This window comes from Dermacentor silvarum, chromosome 4 (assembly GCF_013339745.2).
Source record: "Dermacentor silvarum isolate Dsil-2018 chromosome 4, BIME_Dsil_1.4, whole genome shotgun sequence".
NCBI classification, from domain to species: domain Eukaryota; kingdom Metazoa; phylum Arthropoda; class Arachnida; order Ixodida; family Ixodidae; genus Dermacentor; species Dermacentor silvarum.
The window spans coordinates 84666598-84683953 of record NC_051157.2 but is presented as its reverse complement, the minus strand read 5'-3'; the positions used below and the strand labels follow the sequence as shown (position 1 = coordinate 84683953).

Below are 17356 nucleotides of genomic sequence, written 5' to 3'. Positions count from 1 at the left end.
TACAAACGCACACCGAATTCTCACCAAACTCAAAGAATAATGCCAAAGAGAATTTATCCAAACGATTACATGGGTACCGGGATACGAAAGGATCACAGGGAATCTACATACGGATAGAGCAGCCCGAGGATACGCTCACTACCGGGCTCTCAACACATCCGCTGCAGAGGACCTAACGCCCATCGATCCCGATTACTTGACTATATTAAACTACGATAGAGGGAATCGTATGCTGTACCCACCACCCCACAGAAAAAGAAAACCCTGTACCACATAACATGGGAATGTACATCACACCACATAGAACCTCACATACCAAATCCAAATCGAGATGAGTGGGAGGCACTGCTGGCCAGCTCAGACCTAACAGAAGAGCTAACAGACTTGCGGAAGCCAGCGGAGCCCTGAAATAGGGGCCCCGACCATAGATAAGCCTCGCGTGAGGCCAGCTGAATAATTCATTTTACAATAAAGTTTATTCGCTCACTCACTCATTCACTCGCTGAGTCATTATCTGTTTTGCTCAGTCACGGTCATTACTATGACTTCGAGCAACCAATTCAGCCTTTTCCTTCACCTAGTACCCCATCCGAACCCATTTCAGTGTTTTTGAGTGCTAATGTTTTTTCGCTGAGTCATTGTCAGTTTTGCTGAGTCATGCTAATGACTATGATTTCAACGATCATCATTGAGTGCTTCCTTCACTTAGTGTGCGCATCCGAACCCATTCCAGTGGTTTTTGAGTGTTAATCTTTTTTCGCTGAGTCATTATCATTTTTGCTGAGTCATGATGATGACTATGACTTCTACCAGCATCCTGTAACGTTTCCTTCACTTAGTACCCATGTCAGAACCCATTTCATTGGGTTTTGAGTGTTAATATTTTTCCGCTGAGTACTTGGCATTTTTGCTGAGTCATGCTCATAACTATGATTTCTACCATCATCATCGAGTGTTTCCTTCACTTAGTACCCATGTGCGAACCCATTTCAGTGTCTTTGAGTATTAATGTTTTTTCGCTGACTCATTATGTTTTTTTTTTTGCTCAGTCACGGTCATGACTATGACTTCGACCAACAACTTCAGCCTTTTCCTTCAGCTAGTACCCCATCCGAACCCATTCCAGTGGTTTTTGAGTGTTAATCTTTTTTCGCTGAGTCATTGTCACATTTGCTAAGTCATGCTCATGACTATGATTTCTACCATCATCCTTTAGTGTTTCCCACGTCACATCCTTAGTGCCACGTCACAACCCATTTAAGTGGTATTTCAGTGTTAATCTTTTTTCGCTGAGTCACTGTCATTTTTGCTGAGTCATGCTCATGACTATGACTTCTACCAGCATCCTGTTGTGTTTCCTTTACTTAGTACCCATGTCCGAACCCATTTCAGTGGTTTTTGAGTGTTATTCTTTTTCGCTGGGTCATTGTCATGACCTATATGACACGCATGTCAAGACATTTATGTCAACACCTACCACTTATGTTCGTCGTACACTCCTGTCACACAATTTTGGTACCTACCAAGTCAACGAATTGATCATGAGAGCACCAAGACGTAGGCAGCTGTTTCATGACCTACATGACACAGATGTCATGATATTCATGTCATGACCTATCATTTATGTTCGTCATACAGTCTTGTCATAGTATGCCAATTTTGATAAATACCAAGTTAACGATACGACCATGAGAGCACCTAGACGTAGGCGGCTAGATAGATAGATAGGTAGATAGATAGATAGATAGACAGATAGATAGATAGATAGATAGATAGATAGATAGATAGATAGATAGATAGATAGATAGATAGATAGATAGATAGATACTGTCAAAGTAGCAAATGTTCGCCAAGAAATGCTTCACATTTGCAAGCTCACCTTCGTGCATAGCATTCGCCACCAGCGTTTCCCGGTAAACATTACGGTTGCATGAGCTGCAGTAGCTGGGAAGCATGAGAAGCCGTCAGGGATCTTTGAAAGGCGAAGCTTAAGCATCCTCCACATTTTATTTTTACATGCAAGCGTCTGTCAAATCTGCGAAATTACATTTGTCGCCGCGACGGCAGAAAGAGAGAGTGTGGTGGTGAAGAGGCGCTATTTTTTGCAGCCCTTTTAAGTACCGCAAGTGAAGCGAGCGCCGGAGGAGGACGGCGCCTGGAGGTGGAGAAGAGAATCGCCGCTTCCGCGCGCGCTTTCCGTTTGTACTTCGACGCCGCGGTGCTGGCTGTGCATGTTCTTGGCGTTTCTTTTTTGCATGTGTAGCAATATGCGCTTTCCCTGTGGCACACCAGGCGTCGCACCGTCGAGATCAATGTAGCGTCCGCGATGACATTCGTGCCCTTTCCGTTTGTGCATCGACGCCGCGGTGCTCACTGTGCATGTTCGTGGCGTCGGCAAACTTGCGCGTGACACGCGTTCACGACGTGAAACGTCGTTGTAATTTTTTACGCACATTCCCCTTTCTCTAGTTCCGATAAGCGAAATGCAGTAGCATGAAACACGCTGCTTCCAGCCTCTGTAGTTCAGGACCACTTATCTCTACACCACTTACATGTATGTGTTATTCCAGACTCTACAGCCTTCGCGCTGCAAAGCCTTCGCGACCAGATCCAAAGTCAAGGCACCGTCATCGACAAGCTCACGCAACTATGCCAAAAACGAGAAGTTATACACAAGCAGAATGACAACATCGAGAAGCTCACTCAATTATGTCAAGACCAGCTACTAGCTAAAAAACAAGCCAAGAACCTCACGAAACAAAAAGTTGAAACTGTCGTGGAGGAGAAGATTGTCCACGTCATCGAAACGAAACTCGAGGCTCTAATTGAATCGAAGCTCACGGCGATAGTTGAGTCCAAGCTCGAAGCAATCGTACAAGAGAAATTGCAACCAATCCATACCTAAATCGGCAGCAAGTTCATGACACTCAGCCACACCATGGACACACATACAGCCCAAATCAATGAGATGAAATCCCAGCTTACTAACTTCATAGCCCATGTCAAGAACAACTACATGAGTCACGCGGAACTTGAGGAAGGGCACGGAAGGAAGAAACGACGGCCACACAGCAAGACGCCTTCCCGCTCGAACTCTCTTGAACGGGAGCACGTTAACGCACCTGCGACTCCTGCGGATGGCAAACTCTAACTGCAAAACTCCCATTTCGCAATCGACTTTCCGCATCTGGCACTGGAACTGTAGATCCTACAGACCCCGCTTAGCAAATCTACAAGAATATCTAAAGACAAATCAACCAGACATCATCGCCCTCCAAGAGACCAACACCAAAAAAGTTAGCCTTCCAGGATACAACACCCTCACCATAACCACAAGAACCGCCATACTTCTCAAGAAGACAATTACGGCCCAAGAACACAGGATAGAAGACACCACGATTGAGAACACTATAGTGGAAATCATACCCGACCGCAAGTCGCACCAAAGCCTCTACGTGGCTAACGTATACAGCCCACCGCGAGACCAGCTGGCGGACTACTATCACGTCATCCGCGAACTCCGAAAACGCACAAGAGGCCACCGGCTCGTAGTCATAGGCGACTTTAACGCCCCGCACACCGCCTGGGGCTATATGCCACCACCACGAAGAAAGGTGCGAGAGTCCACGACGCCGCTCAGCAACACGGCCTCACATTCTGGAACGATTCACTCCAGCCTACGAGAGTGGGAAACAGCGTCTCAAGAGACACCAACCCCGACCTTACCTTTACGCTGGACGTGAAGAACGCGATCTCGACTTGTCTCCCCGACACTCTTGGTAGTGAGCGCCACATCGTTCAACTCGACATCAAGCACGCACGTCGACCGGCCAGGACTGGTACGGCAAGACTAACGGAATGGAATGCCTTCAGAACCGAGATCGACGATCAAACCACCGTATCGGGCATCGAAGCCTGGCTCAAACAGATCCTGGATACCGCCGAACGGTTCACAAAAATCATCCAACTTGATGACGACCACCCCGCCATAGACACCCACCTACTTCACCTCTGTGAGGCCAGAAGGGTCCTACTCAAGAGATGGAAGAAGCAGAAACTCAACTAGCAACTCAGAAAAAGAATCGCCCTATTGACAGAACAGTAGCAAGAATATGCTGAACAGCTAGCGAGACACAACTGGCGTTCCTTCTGCGATAAGTTTCAGGGCACGCTGAGTACCAAGAAAACGTGGCACCTGCTGCGCGCTCTCCTCGACGAAGGCCCCACCAAGACGCAGCAACGGCAACACATCCGTCGATTAGCCCACAACTACGACGGCTCGGAGGAAGACCTACTCCGCGAACTATGCAACAAGCTCCGCGGTCCCTCCCAACCAGCGACAACCCCACCACTCAAAGAATATGAAGGCAGGCCCAACGCTGACTTGAACCAGCCTTTCACACCAGCAGAGCTCCAAGCAGCCATCTCCAAGCTCACGAGAAACACGAACCCAGGCAAGGACAGGATAGTGAACAAGCACCTACGACAGCTGCCCCAACAGGCCTTGACGGCTCTCCTCCGGTGTTACAACGAGTGCTGGGACAAAGGAGAGCTGCCGGCCGCGTGGAAGCACTCGGAAGTGCTCATGATACCAAAGCCCAACAAGCCCCACAGCACTCGAGAACCTGAGACCAATCTCTCTCACTTCGTGCTTTGGTAAGCTGTTTGAGCATATGGCCCACGACTGGCTCACATCGCACCTCGAAGACAATGGGCACTATTGAGACACCATGTTCGGCTTCCGCCAGCTTCTTTCTACGCAAGACGTCTTTATTCTCCTAAAGGATGGCCTCATTGACCACCTCAGCAAGACTAACAAGTCATGCGTCCTTCCCACGGACGTGAAGGGCGCATTTGACAATGTAAGCCACAAAGCAATACTACAAAACCTCGAGGAGACCGCCTGCGGTTCCAAAACCTACGGCTATGGCCGTAACTTCCCCACCGGCCGGATGGCCACGGTGGGGATATACAGCTTACGCAGTAAAGAATTCAAGCTGCCGAACAGGTTAACGCCGCAAGGCTCCGTTGTATCGCCCCTCCTATTCAACGTGGTACTCCTCAAGCTCCCCCGGCTTATAGAAAACATCCCAGGCCTGCGTCACGCCTTCTACGTGGACGACATCACGCTATGGACGCGAGGCACGAGCACCGGAGAGCAAGAACGTTGCCTTCAAGAAGTGGTTGATGTTATCGAGCACTACCTTGATAGCTGCGGCCTCCACTGCGCACCTGAAAAATCGGAGCTACTCGTACTCAAGGCACACACGAGGGGAAGACCTCCCACCTGCGAAGCTCCAGACCCATGCGTCACGCTCAAAAAATCCAAATACTGAAGGTCGCCTCGCTTCGAGTACTCGGCTTGCACCTGCCCCGAGACGGATCAGGGGTCGCCACGCTCCCACGGCTCCAATGCACAATCTCCCAACTCACACACCTCGTAAGGAGGGTAGCCAATCGACGCAGTGGCCTCAAGGAGCAAGACACCCTCAGAGTCGTTCAAGCTCTACTGACCAGCAGAATAACGTACGCAACCCCGTACCTGGCTCTCAAGAATAGCGAAGTCGACAAGCTCAATGTCATCATCCGCAAAGCTACGAAGCTCGCCATGGGTCTACCACACGTGGCATCTACCACCCGACTTCTCAATATGGTTGCTCATAACACCTGGCTAGAGCTGGTGGAAGCCCAGGAGACCAACCAACTCGAGAGGCTGAAGCTCATGCCGACGGGCAGATCGGTCCTTGCGCGCCTCGGCTAGAGAGAACGCTACATCTCCGACGCGGACCGCAAGGTCAAGATACCGCCATGCATAAGAGAATCCCTGAGCATCGACAAACTACCGCGCGACATGCATCCCGACTATCATCGGAGATGCCGGCTCGCTCGAGTCGACGCCATCCGAAGACGGCACAAGCACGATCCAGATGCTCGCTACGTAGATGCGTCGAAATACCCGGGCAAAACCGCTTACGCCCTGAGTGTGGTTGACTCGAGAGGCAAAGAACTGGCATCCACCACCGTCAGGGTGCGGAACTCGGAGACCGCGGAAGAATCGGCGATCGCCCTCGCCAGCACCACAAGCACGAACGCGGTCGCAGTCTTCACGGACTCCCAATCCGCAGTACGGAATTACACGAGAGGCCGAATATGTGTGGAAGCAGTCAAAATTCTGAATAAAAGAAGCACTCGGATCCGCTCCCTTACACCTGCGTCACGTGGGTACCAGGGCACGAGGGGCTCGAGGGAAACGAAGCGGCACACGCCGCGGCCCGCGATCACGTCAACCAGGCCTCTCTCGCACCCTCGCGAGACCCCCGACCGCCTGGTGACGCAGCGGAAGCGGAAACAATATCCCCCACGTATAACGCCATCCTCCAACACCATCGACTGGGACGCTGGGTGTACCCGCCACCTCACCCGAAACTGACCAAAGAGGAAAGAACCGCATTCCGAAGACTTCAGTGCAACACGTACACCCATGGGATCCTCATGCACCGCATCCATCCGACACTACACACCTACAACTGCAGGATCTGCGTCGTGCCAGACACTCTGGCTCATTTACAACTCGAGTGCCCGTGAAGCCCCGAAGACACCGTTACCAATCATACAACGACCGCAGACGTGAACCTCCTCGCCGAGACGTATGAGGCCAAGATCTGCACCCCAGCCCTGGACGACCAACGACGTCTTGTCGCCAGAGCCTGGGATGCTATCGCGGCCAGAGGATTCCTGGAATGAGGGACCCTCCCACCTAGAGTGATCCACAGCTCAAACGCTCGGGAACACTGTCTCAAAAGTTAAAGTTTATTTCATCATCATCATTTTCCACTTTTTTTACCGAAGCGAACAGTCGCTTAACACAAAGGCTTTCCTTGCCATCTACTCGAACGCAGCTTCACAATGATCGCAATCAGCAGTGCTAGTTATACCATCCGCGCCTACCGGTATACCTTTACGCTGTAGCACTTCTAAGCTGTGCTATGTTTATGACCCAAAAAGACGAAATAAAACAAGCACTCTGCTACCTTTCATGAGAAAGTGAATAGCAACGGAAGTCACGTTTACAAATGCATCCTTAAAAAAAGCTGTCAGCCCTTCAACAGGGCTGGAGATGGAAGACCAGCGAAGCTGTACTATCATGGTAATTATGTATTTCCAATTATGTCTATTAACATGTGATGGTGTAATTTGTTATTTGAACTATTAAAGAATGAGAAATATATATGATCCGGGGGCGTTCATTTATTTAGTGACCACAGGGACCATCGCCTTATGGTCGCTACGGTACACCGCCATAGGGTGTACGGCAAAGGTTGGCACGTTCTTCATAAACACGTCACCAACGCCGCGCGCGTTCGGTGCGAATGCGGGCAAAACACCGCCGCCGTTGATAACAGTTGTGCGCGTTGTTTGTGTGACCGCACACAACCGCTGTCAAAACGCTGGCTACGTGACGAACGGCTAAACGCCGTTGTCGAGAGGCGGGCGAGAGCCCAGAGAGAGTCGGCGGCAGAGACCGCCAGGGCTGCGCGCATGCGTCGCAGTGGGAGAGCGGGCACGCACACGCACAGTCTAGGCCCTAGGGTGCCTCAATGCCCTCCTCGCCCACCACTCCCCTTCTACTGGGAAGTCGTGTTTGCTCGCCGCCGTGCGTTCGCTCCCCATGAAAACTGCGTGTCCCTCGCCCGCGCTCGCTTTCACTCGCACATACAGCACACGGCCAATGAGAGTTTTTTTTTATTGCGATAGCAATTATATGGACACTTCAACCGGATTTCTGCCGTCGGCGTCGCCGTCATCGTCGCCACCGCCGTGAGTTTCCGTATAGATACCAAGGGCGATAAAATCGTCGCCGCGCGCCGTATGCGCGAGCGAAAGCGCACGGGGTACGCGCGCTATCACGGAGGTCGAAGTCCCCCGCGCGCTATCACGGAGAGCGAACGCTCGGTGGAAAGCAAACGCGACCGTCGCGTGGGGGTATGGGAGGTAGGGAGGTGGGGCGGCGCTGTGCTCCGGCACCAAAGGCGTATCTTGCTACTCAATCTCCCACGCGAAAGCAACAAAGCAGGAAGAGGGGGGAGGGGGGGGCAGCTTCTCCTCTGCCAACTTCTCCTTTGCAGTTTGCCCGGTGGTGCCCGTCGCCCGCACCAGTCTCTTATCTCCACACGGCTCTGACCTTTGTATGCGCTGAGCATTCGCCGCTCAGTTTCCGTTGAAACGATAGACCGCGCGAACCTGCATTTGCTGCCAACGTTTTGACAGTCGTTGGCTACGGTCATTCAGTGTGATCTATTCATGTTTGCTTGTTCACGCTGACACCATGATTGTTAATTCAGTTAGTAAGCCAATGTGTCCAAGTTTATGCAGCCGATAAAACTACTATCCCTACTCCGAATAGCTCTCTACTAATTTGCTATCGCAATCGATGCTTCGCCATTCGGGCGAAACTGCGACATTTTTTTTTCTATTGCCGGACACGAAGATCGAAAGGTGAGCCCTTAACAGCTTCGCTGTAAAAACAAGATTCAAAGTACACCACATTGTTCGCTGTTGATAAATGTTTTCGCTAAGTATCGGCATGTAGTGTCATTCCAGGCATCGTGACCTCACTTCCTCTTCATAAATCACTTGGTAGCAGCGGCCTGCAGACGGCATCACACCGCCTACGAAGGCATTATGGGATTACGTTTAGCGCAGAGCGGTGAAATATGAAGCAAAGAAATGAGCGAAAATGCAGGAAGTGTGTGTATGCGTGCGTGTGTGAGTGCGTGCATGCGTTCGTGCGTATGCGTGTGTCTGTGTGTGTGATTTGAGAAAGCTTATCTATAGGGACTTCAGCATAACACACTTGAGGAAGCATCAAACATGGTTCGTCAATGGGTTTACCATTAGAGAGACAAAGTTAGGCGTCACTAATATTGTCGGAACAACTAAGCTACGCACCTCTCAAGAGGAAAGAGGTGGAAACAAGGTATGACAGGTCACAGGCAGAAAGTTGAAGCTTATATACGAATGATATGCGTGCTTTTTTGTTGCTGGAGTTCTTTTTTTTTTTTTTCAGGCTCGACGCCGTGCGCTGGTTCTGGTACTTGGCCCTCGCCGTTCTTGCGTGGCGACTTGCGCTAACACCAATGGCTTGGAACATCTACAGCTCAGCCGGTGCCTTCGCCACGGGACTCGGCGCCATTATTGGCTCCCCGTGGTCGCTGTAATTCTCGCCATCACAAAAAAAAGAAAAGAAAGAAACATGGACAGGCGTGCATTATGGGCAAAGCTGAGCGCACATAATCTACAGGCGAAGGTTTCGAAGTATATAGCGCGACGTTGGTTTGCTATGGTCGTGAATTCGCTAGCGTAGTTGCGCTTCCGCGCACCTCCTGCCAGACATTTCGCAACCACTGAGTGAGCCTCAGTGTCTCACACCAGCCACTGAGGCCCGAGCCCCTTATGACCTCGGCCGCTCTAAATTTCCCGAATTAAGGTAGACTTCGTCTCTAATTTCAAAACGGTCGCATGCGAAACTACCGCAACGCAAGGGAAACCACCTCATTATCGTAACAATGGCTTTAATATCAGAGTAGCAGTTCTGCTTAATACAAGCAGGCTTTGCCTTGTCCGTTTCTGAAAGTATATGAAAATTACTTTTGTAAAACATATGTTTGGCTTACCAGTGCTCAATGCTATGCTCATTACCATAAGCAAGGTAACTTGATAAAGATTCCGGCGCTCATGGGTCACTTTTCAAGATCAAACTTCCTGGTCGTCTGAGCCTCAGCAGTCATTAGGATCTGTAGGTCTGATTGGGAAGGAATAGAAACCCACAACGGCTATCGAAATAATGTTTAGCGCAAGTTGTAAGCAACGATATCTATCAGTGTGCTGCATTTTTTTGTCTCGCAAGGCTTCTAACAAACTCTGCCCTGTTACAACGGCTGCATCAAATCGTAATGTACAAAATGTTTTTTTATTAATTCAATCAAAACATAGAATAAAATAACTTCTTCTAGTGGAGTAGTCCATTTGCTTGTTGCTTTTTTCCCTTTTTCTTCTCCTGCGACGCCGTGACGTTTGTTTACATTTGTTTACGTTTGTTTTCAGAGTTACGAGTATGTTGGGATAAATTTATCTAGCAATCTGGTATCAACTTTTGGCAAACGGAGCATCATTTACCGAATGTGAAGCGTTATCATTGCCGCGTGATGTGATGCGAGGAACGATAACGGCCCAACGACCGATCCCTGTGGTGTACCGGACATGAAAGAAACTATTTTCGACGCCTCATGCTCGAAGAGAACAAAGTGCTTTCGATTTAACCGAAACTCTTTGATCCAGCAGGAGAGTAGTCGGCTTCCTGAGACGCCTTAGACTTTCGCAATTAACTTGTTGTGGCATACACAATCGAATGCTCTAGACAGATCTAGTAAAAGGATACCGTTTTGACAACGGAGAAGAACTGAAAGTTGGGCGAGTTGCTACCTATTTGTATTCCAACTTTGGGTTGCGCACGAAACACAGGGACGAAGGAAAGCACTTGACGAAACGAGCGCACTCTCCCAACTGATATTTTCATTGACGTACGGAACATTATTTATACATAACTTGCAGGCGCCACTTGGTGGTGAAACTAACATCATGAAAACAAGGTGTCGTCTAAACATTGCGATCATGCATCGGCTGGACTCTGCTATCAGTCGATGCCATGACACGTGCTTCAAAGATACGCGAATGCTCCTTTTGTTAACAAAATAAATGGCAGACTGGCGCAAGCCTCTCCCTTCTCTTAATGCATTAGCATTTTCGGGTACTTCACTCACGTTCCGGGGTCTATGTATGTTTGTATGTTTGTATCTGTGTTTGTATGCAACCATTTTGCCGCCTACCTTAATCGCTGGGCAGTCAGTGGTTGAATGGATAGCGCATCAGGCTGCTGTGATGAGGTAACATGACTCGAAACCAATCATCGGGCCACCTTGAGCCACTGTGGATGTGGCGATGTCAACATATGTGCCGCTCTTCAACAAACCTTACACACCGACATGGGTCACTGTACAAGCGGGACTGTCTACGCGGGAAGTCAGAGAAGTACAGATCAAAATTAGTTTTGAAGAAAGACTCAGGAACATGGATGAAGATAAATGGGCGGCTCAAGCGCACAAGTATCGGTACCCGAAAAGCGTGGACACAGAATGGAGGCAAAGGTCAAGAAAGTTGGCAACCAAGTACAGGGTAATTGACAGTGTAAATAGACAACCAGGAGTCATCACAAAGAAATTGAGCGAAACAGAGACAGTGAATTGGATGCAAAGAATGGAAACAAAAAGGACAATGGAGATTTACAAGAATGAGAAGAGAGAAATTAGAAGGGAAAATCTATACAATAACACAAAGGGCAGTGCCGTACAAGCTGTTTGAGGCTCGAGCCGGCTGCATAAGGACAAAACCATACCGGAGCAAATATTCGGAACTAGATGAGGCATGTGTATGCTGCAGTAAAGATCCAGAGACCACTCAGCACATCCTAATGGAATGCGACGGGATCCACCCAGCGAGAACCATAGGCAACGTGCAACTCCCAGAAGCGCTTGGGTTTAAAGTGGAAGGAAACATCAACAGATCAGCCGTAGAGATAAGCAAGATACGATTAGAGTACTGGTTGAAAAAAAAAGCAGGGAAAAGATAGATACGACCTGATCTCTTAAAATCGTAGGTAGCGGTACAAGGAAAATTTTGGAAAAAGAAAAAGAATAATGAGAGGTATACAAAAATTCTAGATAAAGAACATGTATAGTATACTTGATTAAATAAAGCAGGCTAGGTGACTATTTGTCGCCGCCCCGTTTCAAAGGGGATGCCAATAAATCATCATCATCATCATCATCATCATCATCATCAAGATTCGCTTACACCAATTCTGACAGCGCATACAATCTGCAACTAGGGCATCCCTTCACTAAACACTTCTCCTCGACTCAATGATGATGATGATGACGATTTATTGGCATCCCCATGGAAACGGAGTGGGCACAAATTGTCACCTAGCCTGCTATGAATGCTTTTCCTTCTAACATTCTTGTATGCATCTGTTTAATGTTCTCTATCTACCTTGTACCGCTGCCTATGCCTGTAATGGATCCGGTCGTATCAGTCTCTTCTCTGCTTTTTTTTTCCCGCCAATACTGTAAAAGTCTCTTGCTTATCTCGTCTGTTGACCGATTAATACTTTCCGTATACTTTAAATCCAAGTGCTTCTGGAAGTTGTACGTTACGTACTGGTCTTGCTGGTTGAATCCCTTCGCATTCCATTAGGATGTGCTGAGTGGTCTCCGGATATTTGCTTCAGCATACGCATGCCTCATCTAAGTCCGAATATTTGCTCCGCTATGTTCTTGTCCGTAGGCAACCAGCTCGAGTCTCAAATAGCAAGGCACTTCCCTTCGTGTTATCGTACAGATTTTCCCTTCTAATTTTTTTTCTCTCATTCTTGTCCATGGTCCTCTTCGTTTTCATTCTTTGTATCCAATTCACTGTCTCTGTTTCTCTTTTCCTTCTGATTACTCCTGGTTGTCGAACTATACTTTCAATTACCCTGTATTTGGTTGCCAACTTTCTTGACATCTTCCTCCATTCTTTGACCACGCTTTTTAGGTACAGATACTTGTGCACTTTAGCCGCCCATTTATTTTGATCCATGTTCCTGAGTCTTTTTTTGAAAACTATTTTTTCTCGGCGCTTCTCTGACTTCAAACAAGGCCCAACCCATGTGCCCTTACATTGCCTCAGTTGTGGTTTTGCTGTGGGCTCCCAAAGCCAACCGGCCCAACGACCTTTGGTTTAACTTCCAAGCTCGACAACATATGCGATTTTAGGCACAGAATGGCATTTGCAAATGTCAGAGCTGGCACCATGACTCCTTTCCAGAAGAAAGCTGATCGCAGCGCCACCCCTCGAGAGTAGTAGTCACTGCCATTCATTTACCATGGCTTCCAAGCTGCGCGCGCTGGACCGTCAACTGATCTCGGAGCGCATGCATTGGCACTCCACGGCAATTCTTGAGAAACGTAGCGCGTTCTTCAGTCGAATGGTGGCGCTTTTCTCATCTCGGTAGAGTGGAGGGAAAGGTTTGAGTCGAGGATCGCTTGAAAATACGCGGTAAGTTAGTCAGCAGTGGAAACTAGCGTCGTGTTAACTTTACAAGCAAAAGCCACAGCATGTGCACCCAACCTGCTTATCTGTTGGAGACAGTTCGTTCATCAGTTGCACGACGTTGTCTGATCGGAACAGCCAGCTGTTATTGGTGAAAAAGTGCACGGCATCCATGCCATTCACAACCTGACGATATTTGGCAACAATACTGAAATGAAGAACCAAAAAACGGAAAGGTATGTTGTGTTACTATCTTCGCAAATTTACTTCGTAGCCCACGTATTCTTAGGCTTTTTAGACAGTCATGACGTCATGTTTATCGTGTATTCCAAAATTATAGTTGGCTCATTTTAACGTTAACTCTGTGACTGCCACACAAAAAAATGCTATTCACTTCTCGCTTGCTTGCCGACACATTTTCATGACATGCCGCATGTAAAATACAAACAAATTATGGGAGCAGTACATCAGGGACAGTCTTCTGAAAATCCTTTTTGGTAGAATAAAACTTTTTTGTCTTTTTTAAACACAGAATCTTGCTTTTCGGGATGTCCACTGATTCACAGGCGCTGTTTCGGAGCAAATGCTTTATGTATGCTTTTCATAGCATCTCCGAGTCAAAATAAACACTGCCCTAAATATGCCCAGTTCTCCAAAAATGAAATGCGAGCGGTGAAGCTTGCGGTCGATTGCAGAACAGGCGTCACGAAGCGGGTAGTATCTGCAACAAAATATGAAATTTTACAAACTCACTATACCAAAATCGCAGTTAATAGAAAATTATCAGTCGAAAACAAAATAAGGAAAGCGATAACTATTCGCCACAAGTACACCTGCTTGAGAAGGTTTTTGCAGCGCTCAATCTGCAAAAAAGAACTTGATTTCTTCCTAACTGCTACATGAACTTCGAGACCCAGAAAACCTCAGACTGCAGTACTCGGCACGATTGACCTCGCAAAGCTATCAAAACCTGGTTTTCTTTTTTCGTTTTATTGCGATAGCAATTATATGGACACTTCAACGGGATTTCTGCCGTCGGCGTCGCCGTCGCCGTCGTCGTCGCCGTCGCCGTGAGGTTCCATATAGATAAAATCTTCGCCGCGCGCCGTATGCCCGAGCGGAAGCGTGCGGGGACGCACGCTATCATGGAGAGCGAACGCACTCATCTCCCACGCGCAAGCAAGGAAGCAGGAAGCCAGCGCCGGAGGGAGCGGAGGGGGGGGGGGGGCGCACTTCCTCTCTGCCAACAACCGCGCTCGTCGCTCGCTCGCACCGTCTCTTATCTCCACACGGCTCTGACCTTTATGCGCTGTGCATTCGCTGCTCAGTTTCCGTTGAAGTGATAGACCGCACGTACCTTCGCCTGCTGCGGCGTATATGCGCTTGCTGCCAGCGTTTTCACAGTCGTTGTCTGCAGTCATTCAGTGTGATCTATCCATGTTTGTTTGTGCACGCTCACACCACAGTTAGTAATAGTCGGGCCACATTTTCCAACGCACGCTACACATGCAATGCTGCCCGGATCGGCAGTGCAGCACTACAGGTGTCTCCCTTCGCACGCGCTGCCCACGGGAAGCGCTTCTCATCAACACCACCGTTTCACACGCGCCTTCTCGTGGTCATCGAGTCTCTCTTCACTGTCGGTCTACTTACGCCGCAGCACACCTGCTTACTTAATCAGCTCATGTTTACTACAATTCATATTGCTACCAAAGCCGCTCACCTTACTTCGTATGACATTGCTGTGTTGCTATCGCATTCATTGCTTCGCCCTTAGGGCGAAACTGTGACATCTTTTTTTTTGCCGCCTTGTGTGCCTCAAACACTGTCGCATGGTCAGTTGAGGCACATGTTTGACCCCCTGCATATTGGAACTACAGTGACGTAGGTGGGTAGAGCAGGTGGGGGAATGCACGGCGTGGTAGCTCTGACGTCAGGTCACGTGCAAAATTTACTATCCCATCTGACCTTCCTGAGTAGCCCATGAACTAGCTCCACACTCTCACGAATAAAGTTCTCTCTCTCTCTCTCTCTCTCTCGCTACCCCTGAAAGGTTATAAGCCCCACTAAAAGGTCAATTCGAAACTCTCCTTCCCCCCCCCCCACCCCCATACTCACCCGCCCCCCTTCCAACCGAAATTAAAGGACAACCGCAACGAATTTTTGTACCGCATAGAAAGCCTAGCTTAAGATAATGTAAGTATAGGGAAGCCTCCCTGCAAAATTTTACGTTTAAGATACAAGTGTGAGGCGTCACGAAAAGTTAGCAAAAGTAGCCAATACTTATACAACATTGAAAAAAACAAGAAAAAAAACATCGCCATTACCACTCAGAGGAAGTGACGCATGACCCAGAACGCGCTTCTCCAAGAACGACCTAGGCGGCGCCTGCGGCTCTCCGTGGCACACTCCAAAAATCTCGGAGACGACGCACTGGGATTTAATTCATAGCGCCTAGCCACCCTTCGTCTGATTAGGTGATGTTTAGAGGCATCTAACAAGAAAATTATACAATCGCAGCCCTGCGGCTTTGCGAAGGTTGCTTCAGTGTATGTACTACACCTTACACATTTTGCACCTTACCTTATATATACATTATATAATTTATTACATTAGAGCTTGCCTCATACAGTTTACCGATACAGTATGCATTTTATAACCAACTTAGCCAAAATAAAATGTTGCAGTTGGCCTTTAGGGCCAGGGTAGCACGATATGTCACTGCCTCAAGTAGGCCAAACATCAGGAAAGATTTAGAAAATGCCCAATTGATGCGACTGCTCACGTCCAAATTTGATCGCGAATCAATTATGACCTCTTAATCATAAACAGCATGTTTAACTTGCCCGTAATTTTCGGCGAAAGTAGAACGGTGTGACGAGAAGGATAACCGTAGCTAGCTGCAGGCGAAATAAAGCCTTTCAAAAAGCGCAAGTAATTACTCCCCCCGAGTGCCATTTATCGTGTGCGGCAGAGACTGATGTCCCTCGCCACGCATGCAGGGAGGAGTAACTGCGGCCACGGGATTGAACTGGGCGCGAGAAGATGCACGGGAAGTGTCGCACTTCACCCTGCTATATATTGCTCACACGGCCCACCAAATTTGCGAGGGAGCCTAAACAGCTGTCCCCTGCATCCACTCTCCTTACTGGAACAGAATGTCGCTTGCAGTTGTGTGTGGGGACATTCCGCGCTTGAATACACCTATTAACAATTTATCTTATTCTATATCAATGCCATGTTGAGGTCAACAACAAATATATATTGATGACACTAAGAACACATTGAAGTTTTCCCGAATGTCTGATAGAACCCATTCAGCCACCTCGAGGGTGTGCAGAACTAACCTAGCCTTTTTTCCAGTTAACCGCAAGGCGAGGTCTCCAAGGAATGCAGGCACGTAACACAGAAAGAACAGGTTCAGGCGATACAACACTTTGCTGGTGGTCGCCGTGGCGCTGGGTGGGCGAACTGCCTTCGGCAAAGGGAATTGTACCGTAATCCTGTTTACTTGCGCAAGCACCTCACCCCATGTGTGCGTTTGTAAGGCGCTGCTGGTACAGTTGTGCACCTTCAGCTGCGTTGGCCTGTGAAAAGAAATTGTTTATGCTCACGTGAACTTCTACAGGCACAGGAAATAAAAGCGCACACAAAAATACGCGGTTCGTGGTAGTGTATGCGATTGAAGAACGCCGGCGTGAGCCCGAGGAAGATGCGGAAAAGGTTGCTGCAGTTCACAACCGTTGGGAATGTTCCTATTTCTAAGGGTCCGTTCAACTTGGAGGACTACACACTATACTTTTCGCACCTGTACATGACTCCATACAACAGCGCGAATGGGGTTCACGAATAAATGCACTGCCATAGCTGGCAGTAACGTGTTTTATTATATCGTTTATTGAAGTACAACACACTAGCCTTTGTGATCCGTCACATTAAAAGTACAGAGGGCACATTCTTTGTAAAATAGTGGTCGCTTTAGATACAGGATGGGCAATGAGCGCTATGTAGTGCCCGCTGCAGGAGTTCGTGTTACTGCACGCGAGTTTTTATTTCAACGCTAGCGCAGGCGCGCATAATCCCTTAACTGCAGTCTCTTTGTACTCAGGAAAAACTACAAACTAGGACCATTTTAAAGATTCCTTTACAGTGAAGCTGTCTATGGCCAGGATCCCGGGATTCTGTCGTGGCGTAAAATCAACAGAAA

At 48.4% G+C, this 17356-nt stretch overlaps 1 protein-coding gene across 5 annotated transcripts in view; it reads left to right on the top strand.

Annotated features, from left to right (window-relative positions):
- LOC119450339 (fatty acyl-CoA reductase 1) overlaps nucleotides 1-10085 on the top strand; it is a 46637-nt gene extending 36552 nt beyond the window's left edge. For 2 of the 5 annotated variants that reach the window (XM_049665804.1, XM_049665803.1), the window contains exon 13: nucleotides 9068-10084. In XM_049665804.1, coding sequence (XP_049521761.1) covers nucleotides 9068-9218 — 151 coding nt within the window. In that variant the 3' untranslated portion in view covers nucleotides 9219-10084. Of the gene's footprint in view, nucleotides 1-9067 lie in introns of all 5 variants that reach the window. The other 3 variants (XM_049665806.1, XM_049665805.1, XM_037713769.2) reach the window with 2 other exon arrangements.
- Nucleotides 10086-17356: the final 7271 nt, after the last annotated feature.